This window comes from Ascaphus truei, chromosome 5, assembly GCF_040206685.1.
Source record: "Ascaphus truei isolate aAscTru1 chromosome 5, aAscTru1.hap1, whole genome shotgun sequence".
Taxonomy (NCBI): domain Eukaryota; kingdom Metazoa; phylum Chordata; class Amphibia; order Anura; family Ascaphidae; genus Ascaphus; species Ascaphus truei.
In genome coordinates, this window is record NC_134487.1 from 127,360,198 (window position 1) to 127,378,224 (window position 18,027).

At 44.1% G+C, this 18,027-nt stretch overlaps 1 protein-coding gene across 4 annotated transcripts in view; it reads left to right on the plus strand.

Moving 5' to 3' along the window:
* The window catches only part of LOC142495336 (sodium-coupled monocarboxylate transporter 1-like), a 37,635-nt gene that overhangs the window by 15,463 nt on the left and 4,145 nt on the right, over window positions 1-18,027 (plus strand). For all 4 annotated transcript variants that reach the window (XM_075600672.1, XM_075600670.1, XM_075600671.1 and 1 more), the window contains 8 exons: window positions 601-730; window positions 5,150-5,238; window positions 5,977-6,089; window positions 7,861-7,928; window positions 9,216-9,302; window positions 9,843-10,045; window positions 13,278-13,381; window positions 15,591-15,685. In XM_075600672.1, coding sequence (XP_075456787.1) covers window positions 601-730; window positions 5,150-5,238; window positions 5,977-6,089; window positions 7,861-7,928; window positions 9,216-9,302; window positions 9,843-10,045; window positions 13,278-13,381; window positions 15,591-15,685 — 889 coding nt within the window. The remainder of the gene's footprint in view (window positions 1-600; window positions 731-5,149; window positions 5,239-5,976; window positions 6,090-7,860; window positions 7,929-9,215; window positions 9,303-9,842; window positions 10,046-13,277; window positions 13,382-15,590; window positions 15,686-18,027) is intronic.

An 18,027-nucleotide genomic window follows, 5' to 3' on the forward strand; every position in this document is an offset into this window, starting at 1 on the left:
TCTATAAAAAGTTGCAGTTGATGTATTGAAGAAACAATTTTTTTTTTAAAGTAATAAGATTTTTTTTAGACATCTGCCGCACCTTTCTTGCCCTGAATTGCACTTGTCTTGATACACATTTGCCAGAATGTGTGTCCATGTGAGTGCAGTCCTGTCTGCCAGATGTAATGTTTAATCTGTTACTTCATGTTTCATAGTAAAGTAAATTATTTTGTAAAATTTTCTATTTTGAGGGCTCCTACTGGGAGACACAAATGTTAATTTAAAATAATGATCTATACAGAGTCAATCACCGTGAGCTTGAAAATCCATTCTGAAATGTGCCCCTATAAGCTTATGTCTGCTGCATAATGGCAAAAAGAAGTTTATAGGCATCCATATCAAAATGGATTTGAAGCAAACGGTAACACTGTGTGCTCATTTGCATGTAATTTCCCAGAATCCCTGGCTGCAGTGGACACACCGTATGCTAGGAGATAATGGTGGAAAGCAGGGCTGCAGACGTGTCTGCGAAATGTTAATGTGCTCACAAGTGCTATTTTCCTTTGCTGTAGCAAGCGTATATAGGCCTGCTTGCAATGATATTTCCTATCTGTTTAGGTCTCTATATATAAATCTTCTTGGACTCTGGGCAATCCTGGCCTGTGCAGTATTAAGTGGACTGGGCATGTACTCAATCTATCGTGACTGTGATCCCTGGTCTGCCAAGTTCGTATCAGCCCCAGATCAGGTGAGAGCAAACAATAAGCAATTAAGTGAAACTGTTACAAGCACTGAAATATCAAGGGTAGCATGCAATTAAAGCCATCAATATCCGACCTAGTGGTAGCCTGTCTGCTCTAACACAAACATCAGTTGAGCCTTTGAGAGCACAAATTGCTAGCTATGTGAAGCATCTTGTACTTTGTATCTTATGAGTTTATGTAAATACTAGCTGAGAGACCCGGCGTTGCCCGGGATGTAATGTTCCCGTTCCTCTCTCTCCTCCCCCCTCTCTCTGTTTGTCCCCCATTCACATCAATCCAGTCCCCCCCCTCCCTCCCTCCTTTACAGCTTCATGTAGCGTGTGTGCGTCAGTCACTGTGTGTTTGCTCGCGCGTCAGTGAGTCTGAGGCAGAAACACAAACACACACAGACTGACTGATGCACACACAGTCAGTGTGTGCCTCAGTCAGTGTGTGCGTGCGTCAGTCAGGCTTTGTGTGCGCGTCAGTCAGTGTGTGCGTGCGTGCGGCAGTCAGTCAGTGTGTGCGCGCGGGGCGTCAAAGGCAGGGGGGGGCGTCAAAGGGAGGGGGGGGGCGTCAAAGGGAGGGGGGGGCGTCAAAGGGAGGGGGGGGGGCGTCAAAGGGAGGGGGGGGGGCGTCAAAGGGAGGGGGGGGGGCGTCAAAGGGAGGGGGGGGGCGTCAAAGGGAGGGGGGGGCGTCAAAGGGAGGGGGGGGGCGTCAAAGGGAGGGGGGGGGCGTCAAAGGGAGGGGGGGGGCGTCAAAGGGAGGGGGGGCGTCAAAGGGAGGGGGGGGGGGCGTCAAAGGGAGGGGGGGGGCGTCAAAGGGAGGGGGGGGCGTCAAAGGGAGGGGGGGGCGTCAAAGGGAGGGGGGGGGCATCAAAGGGAGGGGGGGGGCGTCAAAGGGAGGGGGGGGCGTCAAAGGGAGGGGGGAGGCGTCAAAGGGGGGGGGGGGGCGTCAAAGGGAGAGGGGGGGGGCGTCAAAGGGAGAGCGTCAAAGGGAGGGGGGGGGGGGCGTCAAAGGGAGGGGGGGGGGGCGTCAAAGGGAGGGGGGGGGGCGTCAAAGGGAGGGGGGGGCGTCAAAGGGAGGGGGGGGGGCGTCAAAGGGAGGGGGGGGGCGCCTCAAAGCCATGGATTCCTCCCCCTGCATTTCCTGCAGTGGACAGGAGGGGGGGGGGGCAGTGTACAGGAGGGGGGGGGCAGTGGACAGGAGGGGGGGGGCAGTGGACAGGAGGGGGGGGGCAGTGGACAGGAGGGGGGGGCAGTGGACAGGAGGGGGGGGCAGTGGACAGGAGGGAGGGGGCAGTGGACAGGAGGGGGGGGCAGTGGACAGGAGGGGGGGGGCAGTGGACAGGAGGGGGGGGGCAGTGGACAGGAGGGGGGGGGCAGTGGACAGGAGGGGGGGGGCAGTGGACAGGAGGGGGGGGCAGTGGACAGGAGGGGGGGGGCAGTGGACAGGAGGGGGGGGGCAGTGGACAGGGGGGGGGGCAGTGGACAGGAGGGGGGGGCAGTGGACAGGAGGGGGGGGCAGTGGACAGGAGGGGGGGGGCAGTGGACAGGAGGGGGGGGCAGTGGACAGGAGGGGGGGGGCAGTGGACAGGAGGGGGGGGGGCAGTGGACAGGAGGGAGGGGGCAGTGGACAGGGGGGGGGCAGTGGACAGGAGGGGGGGGCAGTGGACAGGAGGGGGGGCAGTGGACAGGAGGGGGGGGCAGTGGACAGGAGGGGGGGGCAGTGGACAGGAGGGGGGGGCAGTGGACAGGAGGGGGGGCAGTGGACAGGAGGGGGGGGGCAGTGGACAGGAGGGGGGGCAGTGGACAGGAGGGGGGGCAGTGGACAGGAGGGGGGACAGGATGGGGGACAGGAGGGGGGACGCAGTGGACAGGAGGGGGGACGCAGTGGACAGGAGGGGGGGGCAGTGGACAGGAGGGGGGGGCAGTGGACAGGAGGGGGGGGCAGTGGATAGGAGGGGGGGGCAGTGGACAGTGACACACACACACACACACACACACACACACACACCTCAGTTGATGCGCCCTTTCTCAGTTCCGTTTGGCGCCGGAGGTGGGGAGCGACACCTACCTGTACTTCCGGGCGCCGCCACCGTCTGACTCGGCGCCGCGAGGGAGGAAGGGGGTCCGCCATCTTACGCGCCGCGTGGCAGCTGCGGGAAGCGAGGTGATTTGGAGCGGGGAGGGGGGAGGGGTGATTTGGAGCGGGGAGAGGTGATTTGGAGCGGGGAGAGGTGATGCCGCTGGGGAGGGGGAAGAGGTGATGCCGCTGGGGAGGGGGAAGAGGTGATGCCGCTGGGGAGGGGGAAGAGGTGATGCCGCTGGGGAGGGGGAAGAGGTGATGCCGCTGGGGAGGGGGAAGAGGTGATGCCGCTGGGGAGGGGGAAGAGGTGATGCCGCTGGGGAGGGGGAAGAGGTGATGCCGCTGGGGAGGGGGAAGAGGTGATGCCGCTGGGGAGGGGGAAAAGGTGATTTGGAGAGGGGAGAGAGGGTGTGTGTGTGTGTGTGTGTGTGTGTGTGTGTGTGTGTGTGTGTGTTTTTTTTTTTTTTTTGGACCTTTGGCCCGTCACTCCGCCTCAGGCCAATGAGAGGTGTGGGGGGCGGGCCAAGGGGGTGGTGTGAGTGTGTGAGGCCAATGAGAGGTGTGCGGGGGCGGGCGGGCCAAGGGACCAATGAGATTGCCGCTAGGGACACCGGACATCCAGCAGGCAGGCATGCATGCAGGCAGGCAGGCAGGCAAACATACAGTGCTTTCACTAATATAGTATAAGATTGGTACATGTTCTTAGTCCAATTTTGAATCCATGGCTTATTCTTTGCTGCCAGCTTCCTGGTATGTATCTTGCATATCTAACTTCGGACAATCTTATTTGTCCTGTTGTTCCTTATTCTGTAAAATTGGCTATAGTTCATACTATATTCCCATTAAGACGCTTATTTAATAATAATAATAATAGAAACTCCCAGCAGGGAGAAAATGGGGCTCAAAGCTATGGGACGCACTAATTAAATGAGAAAAACACTTAAGGATAGAGAATTCTTCCAATATGTTCACTTAGAATTAGAGATATATGCAATATAAGATACACACTAGGCAAATCTATGATAAATCCATTCTAGAGCATTAATCTTGTGGGGGATCCCACATATTGCAGAGTTTAATAGGCAAAATACATTGCATGCCCCAATATCCAAGGGCAACCTCCTAGTATCAAGACAGTCCAAAGCTTGGAAAAGTACTCACAGATTAATGAATGTCCTCTCCTGGTGTAATCCACATGAAACAGGAGTCTTCACTTGCCCAGTGCAATCTCTAGTGTGCAAAATGTTGGAGATAAGCAATATCAGGAGAAAAAAAGTGGCAACAAGCCAAAAGACACTGCACCACTTCGTATGAGACAGTGAAGAGGGTGAAAAAACGATTTATTTGCAGCAAAAATAAAAACGGGAGAAATTACATTGACATGTTTCGCTTCAAGGAGCTTTATCAAAATGTATGTAATATTCTCCCATGTTCACCCTCTTCACTGTCTCATACGAAGTGGTGCAGTCTTTTGGCTTGTATGTCAGTTTTTTTTCTCCTGATATTGCTTATTTGATAATGTCTGAAGTGATCAGCTGAAATCTACTATTCAAGTCAATTGCAGTTTGTTTATTGCACTGCTGTAGGCTACTGTGGGCCTCACTCACTAAGGGACTAAAAGTCTCATCCAAAGGATTGGGTTTCTTCAGTTCCCAAAACGATACTCCGATGCACAAATGTGTTAGACAGAAGGTTTGTTCTCCCTCACATCTATCAGCTTTTTTGATGAAGGAAAAAGGAAGTAAAATTATAGCCCGGGGCACAGAACTTGATATATGCAATTATGATACATTGTCAAGTATCTCCTTCCTAATGTCTACTGTTGCTAAGGTCCACATTTGTAACTATCACAAGGACCTAAAGTAAGTATAAAGTAGCATGATACACGGACACAGGCAACGGGTTCAAACTGACCCTCTAATTGCCACTGCAAAAACAAATCTATTATCTAAAAATATGTTGCCAAGAAATATACAAATATCTCAGTTTCACAGATAATACAGTTTAATGACAAAAATCTGATTTTTGTAGACTAATGTATACAACCTCCTATTAGAATCAAACTCAGAGCCTTCGTACTATTTTGAAATACCATAAAGGAAATGAAGATGTGTCTATATGCTGGAGAAGAATTGTGTCCCATTCATCTGAATGGAGCTTATCTCCTCTCCAGCACGGGGTAGACATAAATACAATATATAAATGCTACAGTTTTAACTATTCAATGCTGGACATCCTGACTGTTAAGTGGAAAAATCCCAAAGCTTCCAAAATAGCACATGTATTTTTCAATGACTGTGATAGCTGCTACATAATACGCATGTAATGTTTCTTAGCTTATGCCTTACCTGGCACTGGACATTCTGCGAGACTATCCAGGACTTCCGGGACTGTTTGTAGCCTGTGCTTACAGTGGAACGTTAAGGTAAAGTAAAATCAGGGAAGTATGAAAGGGAAAGCTGCATGAAATCCCAAATCATAGTCAGAGCTATGCTTCATTTCAAAGACAATAGCCAGTTTCTTATTTTAAGCCTTTTAATGTTAGAGACGCCCACTGGTGCATTGTAAGTGAGCTCAGCATACTTCCTAGCAAGCAAAATAAACTCACAAACCAACATTGATTTTTTTTAAATTATACTGTTATGTCTAATTTGTGCATATTTTTATTTGTGCGTATTATTAAATGATTATTATTACTCTTATGATGGTGAAATAAGCCCTCTTGGATAAAGGCAAGTATCATTACAAAACAATGAATGTACATTTAAAGCTGCAGTTCAGTCTTTTTTTTTTTTTAATTTATTTTTTTACTTCAATAGTTTCATGTGGACAATCTCTAATTACCTAAAGAACTGCATAGCTGCCTGTCTATTGATCGGCAAAGTTTGGCGACATCTTTAAATATGGTGAATGTAAATCGTTGCTATAGGAACAAGCATGCTTGTTAAAATAGAATACAAGAAAATTGGTCTTTCAAAGTTGTTTTTTTTTAAAACAGAAAATGCTAAAAGTATTTTTTCTTACTATAGAACTGATTTATTAAAAAAAACACACACACATGCAGGATATTGCCTGAACTGCAGCTTTAATGTGATGCATCTTTAGAATACAGTATTGTTTTCACATGACTAAAATGTTAACATTGATTTATTTTGCATTCCAGTACTGTTTCCTCCAGTATCAATGCTTTAGCTGCCGTTACAGTTGAAGATCTTATAAGACCTTATTTCAAATCTCTCAATGAAACAAAATTGTCTTGGATTTCCAAAGGAACAAGTAGGTCTCTTTTTTTGGAGAACTTTTTAATTAATATCGATCTAGGAAGAGTGTAGATATTTTTTGTAAACAAAGTTTAAATCAATATTCTATTGTGTAGTATTCTTTGAACTATTATATATGCAAAAAATAGACGTTTTGTTCTCAAAAATATTCTTCCAAACTATTTTATGTGCTGCTCATATTTTGGGTCACTTTGTGATTTAGGGCTTCACTTGCTAAAAAATTCTAAGCCATAAAGGGCCATATTCGCTAAACGGTACAATGCCCAAAAACACCTTCTGAGGCTGGAAGACACATTGGAGGGTTATTAATGAAACTGTGGCAATTCTGGTCTGGGCACTATCACACGGAAACTAACATTGATGTCAGTGGGAGTTTCTGTGTGATATTGCTCCAATATGCGCTAATGCAGTTTAATGAACAATTCCCCTGGTGGTTGAAGATACCAGCCCATACATACTGTAAGATGTCTTCTGGCAACAGAAGGTGTATTATGGCATAATACTGCTTAGTACATATGGTCTTTAGGCCAGGGCTCACTAAGCTCCAGGAAGGGATATGTGAGATCCCACATTAACACACCGGTGTCTATTCCCATATCATGCACTGGTTCTCATGACCAGATTTACAAGCCATGTAAGCAATTTTCTTTTTACTGTCGTCTTCACTTTACAGCAGCAATTTCCACCAATAATGGAGCTTACAAAAAACTGGAGTCGATCTGTGGCCTTTGGAGACTCCCCAGTTCCTTAGATATTAGTTGTTTTTTGTGCCAGTTTTGACACAAATAACAACAATATGACCCACAACATTAATAGAAAGGCGCAATATCACATCCTGATGATGTTGTCACTTTCTATTGGCTGTCGGAGAAAGCCCTGACCCTATGGCCATTATGTGTCCATTAGGAAAATATTCTTGCCAGGTGGTCACACCTACTTGGCAATCAGAAACAGGGGGTCCTGAAGGGTGAAAGAGCACAGATCAGCTCCAGGGGACGTCCCAGCTCAGGTAAATAGGAAAAAAATGTGAGCACGGCAGATTAATTAATGGAGAAAAATACAGCTTTATAAATTTGACTGATATCAAAACTCTGGGACATAGAGATGTAAATGACGGCATAAACCTGTCTCTTTATGGCTTCTTCCTTTTGTTGAGCTTTTTTATGCTTTAGCCTACTGCATTAATCGGTCAGTACAGCCAGGGTTGGCGTAAAGAAGTATGGAGCCAACAACCAAATCAGAGACAGCTGTTTTGACTTCCCAAGTAAACATGGAAATTCTGCACAGTGAGATTCCATGTGCCTCTGAACTAATTATCTTAGGAGAGTAGTTAGAGTAATACAGCATTAGGAGAGCAAAATGCATAAGTATGTGAGTTTAATATTAGGTATAGGCGATTGGGTAATTTTAATAATTAATGGCATTGGCGAGGCTAATAACGTTTTTCCTTGTTTGGGTGAAATCTTAGTAAAACAAAGATAGGAAGTCTCAAAGAAAATGCTTTCAGATGTGTGAGGCCAGAAGAGGTCAATCGAGCATAGGCGTTCTGTGTTTCTGTGTTCAGAAAGTTAATATTTTGGAAAGTATTGATTTAATTTGTAGTGCTTATTAATTTCACTGCCGGACGGGCCAGCAATGCATAGCACAGGAATACATTACACGCCCTTCTGGCTGGCGAAATGGTTAAAGATGTTCGGTTTTCCTGATGTATGAATGAAACCTTGAAATAGAATGTTGCAGCTCTCTGACATGCATGTTTTACTTAGGTCTCGTATATGGGGTTATATGTATTGCCATGGCTGCTTTGGCATCTCTTATGGGTGGCTTGTTACAGGTAAGAATTTCATTAAAACACGGTGATGTGGAAAAGCATAAAGAAAATAAATCTTTTAGAATTCTTATGTTCATGCAAAATAAAGCCAGTACCTATCTTTCAAAAAAATGCAGCTCAAACCTTGTAACAAAAATAAGTACTGTATGTTAGAGTATCGTCTGAATGCTTGATAGGGCAAACTGAGATTCTACAAGTAACACTCTTCCTTTCATTCATTATACTGTAGTCAGGCATTACTCATGCAAACCTGCACGTTTCATACCTAGGTAAAGTCTCTCTACCCCTTTTGTATCTAAAGCCCTCTCCCGCCTTAGACCTTTCTCACTGACTGCCCCACACCTCTGGAATGCCCTTCCCCTCAATACCCGACTATCACCCTCTCTATCAACCTTTAAGACACAACTCAAAACAAACCTGCGTAAGGAAGCATATGAGTAGCATATGAGTAGCTCTGTGAGTGATAGTTTTACACTGCATACTGAAACCTTGGCTCCTTGCAGACGCACTTACCAGAACGTCCTCCTACTGTCTCTGTACGTTCTTCCTACCAACCAATTAGACTGTAAGCTCTTCGGAGCAGGGACTCCTGTTCCTAAATGTTACTTTTATGACTGAAGCACTTCTCCCCTTTATGTGTTGTTTATATTATTTGTTATTTATATGATTGTCACGTTTAATACTGCTGTGAAGTGCTATGTACATTAATGGCGCTATATAAATAAAGACATACATACGTACATAAATACACGTTAACTCACATTGACTTGACCCGTACTGGCACTTGGTCTATTTATTCTCAGTTTGCGACTTTGGGATTGTGTCAACAGCGGGAGGAGTTACCCAGAACTTAGATTATAATGACGTATGCATTTTGCATCAATAAATATGTGAGGATGGAGGTGGCATAAAGCTTTCCGCATCAGAAAGGGCACAGTTGAATTTTAAGCTACATTGAGCCTAAAAATAGTGCAGTGTGTCAAAATACTTTTCTTTGCAGAAAAGAGCCCCTCTTCATTTTGAAATAATTGAAAGCATGTTCACATGCAACTTTACAACCAAATGTCATTCTTCCAGTCTTGCCGATCATTACAAAGTCGTTTTCAAGTCATGAAAACAAATACAATAGTACTGGAGTTTGTATTCTATAAGATCTATTGGTGTGATCCAGTCTCAGCTGTGCTTCCAAAATTACAAGTACTTACAGTACATATTAAGGACATGCTTAGCTCTGCAATGCACTCTAGGTTCCTCCAGCACTTATCACAGTTTTGTTTTTAACTTTTACAGGCAGCTCTCTCTATTTTTGGTATGGTTGGAGGCCCGTTGCTGGGGCTGTTTACCCTGGGTATCCTCTTCCCCTTTGCAAACCCAACTGTAAGTAAAAACGTTTTTATAAATATTATTTAGAATCAAGAATTAAAAGCAAAGCGCTGGATATGGTATGGCTGCCATTCACTGATGATGAGCCAATTGTATCAGACCATGTAGTAGTAATATGGTCACTAATGTGCATGTTTTTTTTTATTAGCATTCATTTTCACAACAATGTCATTACATTAATTTATTTACTGTAATACCTTTGGTTTCTATCTATTGCTCAGCTCCGACAACTGATTCTTCTTAGGCCCAGATCCACAAAGCTTTGTTATGGACTTAATGAGGCGTTAATGCATCATTAAGTGCTAACAGGTATCTTCAAAGCTCACTAGCGCAGTGTTAAGTGCAGTTTTCCGCCATATAGCAGGCCCTTGCTTTAGCTAAATCTTTAAACCTCTAAATCCAAAAGTAAAACACAGTCTGTCCCATTTTAGGGAAAACAAGTGAATAAACTGTGATCGGACCTTAAATCCAGACTTGGTGAAAGTATTGAAACTTAGGAAAAGCACACAACCTAATTCTTATTTTATTTTTTAGGGTGCCATAGTTGGTCTCCTGTTTGGATTTACAGTTTCATTGTGGGTTGGTATTGGGTCTCAGATTTATTCTCCTCTTCTCATAAGAAGTTTGCCCAAAAACCTTTCAATAGCAGGCTGCAATTTCACCAGCATACAAAGCAACTGGACTTCAACCACAGCACTCCCTGTGCTAACAACCTTAATAAGTGAAGCACAAGAGAGGTACAGTATGTAAATGTGAGAGTGCCTATGTACATAGTAACATAGCAAGTGAGATGTGTCAATTGAGTATGAGAATTTTACTTTTTTCATTTGACCTGAACTGGGGTGCCCACTGGAGCTGATCGGGGACCTCCTGGTTTCAGAGTGACAAGCCTGAGGTCAAGGGGGCAAACTGGAAGATTAAAAATGGTCAGGGATTGCTCTCATGGCCAGTAGAAAAGCCACAAATCCTCGACGAGATAACCTTGCAGCTTTCTCTTGGTAATCCCTCGGCCATGTTTATGTTTAAAAATATATATTTAACAATCTATATAGGATAAGTAGAATACAGAATGGAAAAGTAATTATTAAATAACGGACAGGTTGTGGTTCATTATTGAAATGCCCAGATAAACAGGTATGTCTTGAGCTTGATTGTAAAGATTTCGAGAGATGAGACCTTACGGACCGTATAAGATGGAGAGTTCCAAAGAGTAGGAGATCGGGTGTCAAAGGAACTCAGGGAGGTTCTGAGAACTCTGAGCAAGTTGGAGTGTAGGTAAACAGGAGCGCTTTTAAATAACTTGGACCATGATTATGTAGAATTTTGAATGTCCAAAAGCCAAACTTAAATCAGATTCCCCATAATACAGGCAGGAAATGGAGAACAGGGGTCATGTGGCAAGACCAGTCTCGTTAGTTAACAACTTGGTGGCACATTCTGCACCAGTTGCAGGCGGTGCAACTCTGTTTTTGGAAATCCCAGGTAGAATACATTGTAGTAGTCCAGGCATGATTACACAAAGGCATAAACAAGCGTAGTAAGACCTGCTGGGTAGACCCATATTTACTAAACTGTGCTATTTCATGAGACACCTTCTGGTGCTGGAAGACACCTTCATGACTTGTTCAAGTAAGTGGGCCGTAAAATGTCTTACAGCCCTGGAAGTTGTCCTATTGAATAGCTCTGCTTGGTAAATAATAATAGGGGCCTTAATGTTATACCTCAATGTTCACACATGCAACACATTAAGGACAAAAAGAAGAATCCCTGCCCCATACTACTTTCCATGTAAGTAGAGTAGAAAGAGAAAATGATGACTAAATATATAGCTGAAATCTAGCACTGTAGAATAAGCCGGTTAGAAGACATAAAGGCTGATAAACATAGCCTTCAATTTTTACAAATATGTTCTTGTATAGTAGCGGAGTGACGGAAATCTAAATAAAATGACTTCTCGGAAGTCTGGAGGTCGCCATATTTGATGCCTCAGACTTTGTGGGAGATTCACCAAGCACCGATGTGAGGTCTTACACCCTGACCAGTGTTAACTGCCATTTAAGTTATTTGTCTTTGCAGTGCATTTGGTAGAGCCCCTCCACATACTCTACATTAACAGGTTAAAGCAAAGCCTGCATGGGTAGTACAGAAGATTATGGCCCAGGCTTTCTGTTCTCCCTGCTCCAGCAAAACGGATTACTTGCTGCTGATTCTTCTGCCTAATACCCTAGTATTGATCTCTCGCATGTCAGAAGAAACCATCACCCGCTTCTCCTATGGCACTCTTCTTTCTCAGTGTGGGCCTACATACATGCTGCCCTACATATACTAAGGGGGTTAAGAGAAATGCTACAGCTATCAAAATGAACTGCTTTATCAGACACCCTTTGTCAGCCTACATGCATATGCAATATATAAATAGTTATATATTTCAAGAGTGTAGTCTTTATTTAAGGTTGATCTCTACAGCAAGCTAAGTTGGAGCCTGGGAGCTGGCTTCCTGATAATTATTCCATCACCTCCAAAATGAAATAGTTTTTTTGATTCCTGTGAAAAATGAATTTGCTTTTGCTGGATTCTTTGTCATTCTTTTTTTTAAATCAATTTGTATTTATTTGACCAATGACGGCATTATAATTACATCTTTAATTCAGAAGGGACAGAGGCATCATATCAGAATTATAAGCAATGTAACCAACGTTGCAAAAGGGCAAATCAGATTAGCAAAAATGGATAATGAAAAAAGGATTTCAATAGAAAGTAAGATCAACCCTAAAAAGTTATTCTCATAATAAGAAAAAGATTTAAAAAAAAGAAAATATACTGTAGGACCCTTTCAGGTTCAGATGGGGAGGCAAATTATTGGAGATAAGGAAAAAGCAGAGGTATTAAATAAATGAATGTCGTCCCGCCCTGGAAGGTACCTTATGCAGTAACACTGCTTAATAAATATGTCCCTCTATGGCCTATTAATTTGAATGGGGCCATAAGGTGTCTTCCAATATGTAGGGTTTCTTAGGCTGCAAACCCGCTGCGGCCGGCGGCGCACGCGGCCGCGGGCCACCAGACCCTTACCCGAATGGTCCTTGCTCCCGCTGCCTCCTTCCGGCAGGGCTGACTACGTACTGACGTGTCAGCCTGCTGGAGCTACAACCTCCTTGTGCTTTTCAGCGCTGACGCGTCACGTGATACGCGAGTCAGCCAATGGGGAGGAGGGGAGGGAAGGAGCTACGGATGGGAGGCGGCTTGGGAGGGGAGCAGGGAAGGAGCTGCGGGGAAAAATGTGTATTTGTATGTGTTGTGTGTATGTGTTGTGTGTATGTGTTGTGTGTGTGGGGGGTGGACGGCACCACGGCACCACGATCTGGCAAAGTTTTACCACGCCCCCCCCTCCCACTCCCGCTCCCCCTCCCACTCCCGCCCCGGCTCCCTACAGACCGCATATCGCGGTCTGTGCCTGTCAGCGCGCCGCCTGTCTGCAGTGCGGGCGCGCTCACTGAGGGAGCGGGGCCTTAGCCTTATGGAGTAGCAATTCTGGTCCTAAATGTTTTAAAACATATTTCGATTTTTTTTTTTTAGGTTGTGATATCTAATCTAGGGGACTATACTTGGGGTTCTTCATAGATGAAATGATAGTGTGCATATATAAGTTTCTTCTTTCATTATACTGTGGTCACACGGTCATATGTGGCCTATGAGGTTTCAATAGCGTAGTACAAGATCCCTCAGTGAACAACTCCAACATTGGTTTCCTCAAATGGGTCTCAACCTACCTCTCAGAGGTAATCCACATTTTTCCTGGGACCAATACGGCTACTAAAACATATTTAATAATATTTATACATGACTGTTTTTTATTTCAAGGCAGCCATCATCCGCTTTGAAGCTATTAAACACATTGTTATCACTGGTTGTTATCAGCCCTAGAAGAGACTTTCTCTTTAATATGTATATTATTATTTCATTTTTCAGACCCGCCCTGGCAGATAACTGGTACTCATTGTCCTATCTATACTTCAGCACTATCGGTACGATAGTTGCTGTGGCTGTGGGTGTAATAGTCAGCCTCTTAACAGGTAAGATATAAGCTGCATTATATAGGATATGTAACATGTGTCCAACATTATTACATGATAAATATAGGAAAGTATGAAAATAAGAGCATAAAGCAGCATCACCTTCAAAATCCTATATGTGTTTATTTAATAAATCAGTTGCATATTATTAAATAATACTTACTGCATTTTCTTTATGCCCTTTGTAATGAGTTTGAAATATTACTATTTAGGAAGCCACAGCACTTCCTCTTTTGAAATAGACGGCCATATTGGGTGCCCTGGGAAGCTGGATCTTTGGCGATCGACCTCGGGAGAAAGGAACGCTCGGCAGCTTAGATAATTATATTCCCTTGAGGAAATGCTGAATTTAGTCAAACTAAAGCTAAATAAATATGGCAAGAGCCAATGGCACTTTAAGGTATAATAGTTACCATGGCGATGTGACATCACATGACCCTGCACGGCATTTGATGCCGGGGTCAAGCAGGGGGGGGGGGGGAGGCACGAGGCGCAGAGGAGATCAGGCAGGGGTGCGCATGGGGAAAAGTTTGCGCACCCCTGCTATAGATAGATACAGAAATCTTCCAAGAAACGGGGCACACTTAATATGTATCAAAAATGTAAAAATAATCTAAAAACATTAAAAGCCTACATTTCTGTGAAAGTACAGACCTTCCGACCGTCAATACCTGATGATAATACCCATGTATATAATACTCAATAAATGTCGAAATTAGAGCAGCAGAGATAACTCATTAATGTAAGGATAACACAAGGAGTAATAACAACACCCGGGTACTAAAGAGGACACAATAATAAGCTCTGTATAGGGATAATGTCCATATGGAAATATAGGAGAAGAATATTTCTCCAATATTACCGCGTAGTCCGCAGATAATAATTGTTCAGAACAGTCCCGGTTCAATACTCAAAAAAGATGGTATCTGAAGATAGAGAGACACCTAAAGCTCCATGCTGCAGGTGGTGTCTGCTTTCAATTAGGACCCAATGTACGTTTCCCACTAGTTACTTGTGCAAAGAATATACCAAGCCCTACAATCTAGAGTCACTACTGTATGTATCAAGCATCAAAATGTTCACTTTGCTATTAAATTGACATTGAGAACATGTCTCTGATTGTCTATGTATGTTTGTACTTGGCTCATAATACTAAAAGTATGGGGTATAGGCAGCACCACCGTGGATGAGAATATTCTGACTCAATATGAGAGAAGAGTGCAAGGGACCAGTGAAAGGACTCCCAATCCTTCCTAAATAAACTTTTTTGAATACAAATACTCCTTTGTTGCAAACCTTCACGTCTCATAGTACTCTTAGGAGTGCTGGGAGCACCAAAAATTGTTATTTGCTCATTATACTCTTCCAGATGTATCATTGGGCAATTTGAGGAAGTTTATGGAAGAATAAATTGATTCAGGACCAGTGGCAGATTTCCCATTAGGCCCGGGCTTAGTGCGGCAACATTTTGGGGCGGCAAATTTTCTGATTGTTCTCTTTTTTTCCCCCATATAAAGTGGCCCCGTTCTGTACCTCACTGATCGCCGGGGGAGAGCGTGGGGCCTCTGTAGGTCTTTTACCTTGTCCTTCGCTGTGCCCTCCTCTTTCTGTAGCATCGAGGCGTCAAATGATGCTGCGACGTCACATGGCGAGGCGTTGCCATGACAACGTGATGTCACATGCGTCGTATTATCATGGAAACGCGTCATCACGTGACGTTGCAATGCAATTTGAAAACCGCAATGTTGCAGAAGGAGGTGGCCAAGGGCGGCAAAAAGGTAAGTGCCTGTGGGCGACGACAGTTTAAACCGCCTCTCTTCAGGACTAGAGCTGTGAGAACCTGACGAGATTCGCTTGGCAACTGTTTCAATCACACTTTGCAAAACGTTCGAAAAAACAACGCAAGACCTTTGTTTTTGGCACCTTTCTATGTCCTGCATATTTTATCTCTTTTGGAAATAAATACTGCTGCTGGGTCAGCCTCTCCCTGCCGTGGACCAATAGGCAGCTGTGATGTTATCTGGGCATAACATTGTGGCTTCCTATTGGATGACCCAGGCAGCCATCTTAATGTTTTTTTTTTTTAACATTTCACCTACAAATACAAAGGTAAATTCTTGTGAACCCCGGGGTCCCCATAGCTAAGAATAGCGTCATTCAGTTCCACCTCTGTTCAATATATGAAACCCATTTTAATATGTTTTTGCAGGAGGATTAAAGCAAAATATACACCCTGATTTCCTGTTAACATCTCAAGACTTTTCCTACGCTGAGTTTTTTTCTTCATGCTGTAAAGCTAAAGAAGTAAGTATGGCATTGCCAGCGTATAGCACTTTATTCCTTCAAACAAACTCCTCTGCATTTAGCATTTTGCTTTCAACAGCCCAGTGATTTATAGAGGGGATAATTTAAAGAGGCACTCCTTTTTTTTTTTTTTTAACATTTTTTTAATGTGTTTAAATTAAAAAATTGGTTTGAAGTAGGGTGTCTCTGGAGCTGAACAGGGTTAATTTCAACTCCGGGGACCCCCTGCTTCCCGAGATACTTATACTCACTTCAGAAGGGGGTGCTGGTAGCAGCCCAGACGGGGCTAGTTGGGGCTATCAATACGGCGGCTTTAAATGTTCTATGTTCTGCGGGCCAATAGGAAGCCATGACATCATCCCTTGCAGCTTCCTATTGGACATTTAAACTGTGCAGATACCAGCAACCCCATACAAGGTAAGTATTTTGGGAAGCAGGGGTCCCGGGAGTTGAAATCAATGCGGGTTCAGCTCCGGAGACCCCGTACTTCAAACCTATTAAAACATTTTTTTTAAAGGGTGGCCAGGAGTGCTCCATTAATATGCTCAAATAAAGTCCACATGTATTTACTTTTTTCAATCTGCACTTATTATTTTGTGTACTCTTGGGGTACTATAAATTGATTAGATTGCCATGGTCGAAACAACACCCAAACCATCATATTGCAAACATTATCACACGTGTACTGCCAAAGTGGCACTTCATTTACTATGACTTCCTAAAAATATGTTCATTGATATATAAATGTGCAGTAAACAAGCTCCATATCCATTCCTATATAATAAAATAGCCTGTAGCGCTTAGTGTCCCGCAGTGCTCTATTACACATGATTAAAGAGATACTATTAGCAAAGTTGGGTGATTTTGCTTCTCACACCTTTTTCCTCTTGTTTGATAAATAACCACGGGTTGCTACATTTGGCCTTTATGAGGATTCCAGATCTTGATTGTACAGTAATTTTTACCACAAAGTAATCCATGTCCCAGTCCATAGCCAACCCACCTTAGCAAACTTGACACCCTCTACAATTCAATTTGTCGTTTTGTTCTCCAATGCAACTACAACACACATCACTGCGAAATGCTCAAAGAACTAGATTGGTCATCACTAGAGTCTAGGCGCAAAGTTCACCTTTCCTGTCTCACCCTCAAATACTTTATGGGCAAGCTACCCAGCTACCTGAACAAGCTCCTCACCCCTACCACATGCAGCACCTATCACCTGAGATCAGACTCCAAAAGACTGTTCATGGTCCCAAGGCTCAACAAAGTATCCGCCGTTCCTCCTTCTCCTTCCGTGCACCCCAAAACTGGAACAACCTACCAGATACTCTCACATCCACCACCAGTTTAAGTTCTTTCAAATCTAAGGCTGTCTCACACTTTAATCTGGTCTGTAACCGTTTCATACGCTCATAATATATATTTTCTTTAACTGTGCACGCAATGTCTTGTATATAATGTATACCCTGTTCATTTATGTAACTGTATTTGTAACCATGTATTATCTGTTTTACTCTGTGCCCAGGACATACTTGAAAACGAGAGGTAACTCTCAATGTATTACTTCCTGGTAAAATATTTTATAAATAAATAAATAAATAATAAATAAATTTCTAATGCAATGAGCAGAAAGTATTTACTGTAAGATAGTGTATAAATAATTCATGACAAAGCAGCAAAATGTGCAAAATCCTCTATGTTTTAAAAAAAAAGAATTCGGTTCTGTAATATTAGATAATACTATAATCCTAATGCCATTTTTAATGATTTTTTTAAATTTACTGATCCTCCTTTGGTTGCTACAGCAACCATTTAGAAAGTCACATCACTTCCTCTTTTGAAACAGGCTCTGACACACACACCTTTTTTGAGCGCTGCTCTGTGGCAACAAACTATTACAAACAGATCTGTGTTCCAAACAGCAGACTGTCTATTGCTCTGAAAGCTGTAACAGCAAAGGCTAGGTCCGCAGTGCAGCCGGCGGCGCACACGGCCGTGTGCGCGCCTCTCAGCAGCGCCTTACCTCCTCCCTAGGTGTCCCTAGTGCCTCCTCGCTGTCAGGCTCACTACACACTGTGACGCGTCAGCCAGCAGGGACTACAACAGAATTGTGATCCCGAGCGGCGACGCGTCACATGGTGTGGTAGGGAGCCAATGAGGACGGGAGATCGCCGGCAGCCTGGCATAAACGGGAGGGGGGAGGGTGGATAAATACCACACACAAACAGTACTGCTACCTCAGGGCTGATCTCATCACAAAGGTGCCCTTCTGTGAGAGGGACAGGTCCAGCGGACTTACTTCCCTCAGAAACATCTTCTCCTCTGCTATCCTCCTCTCG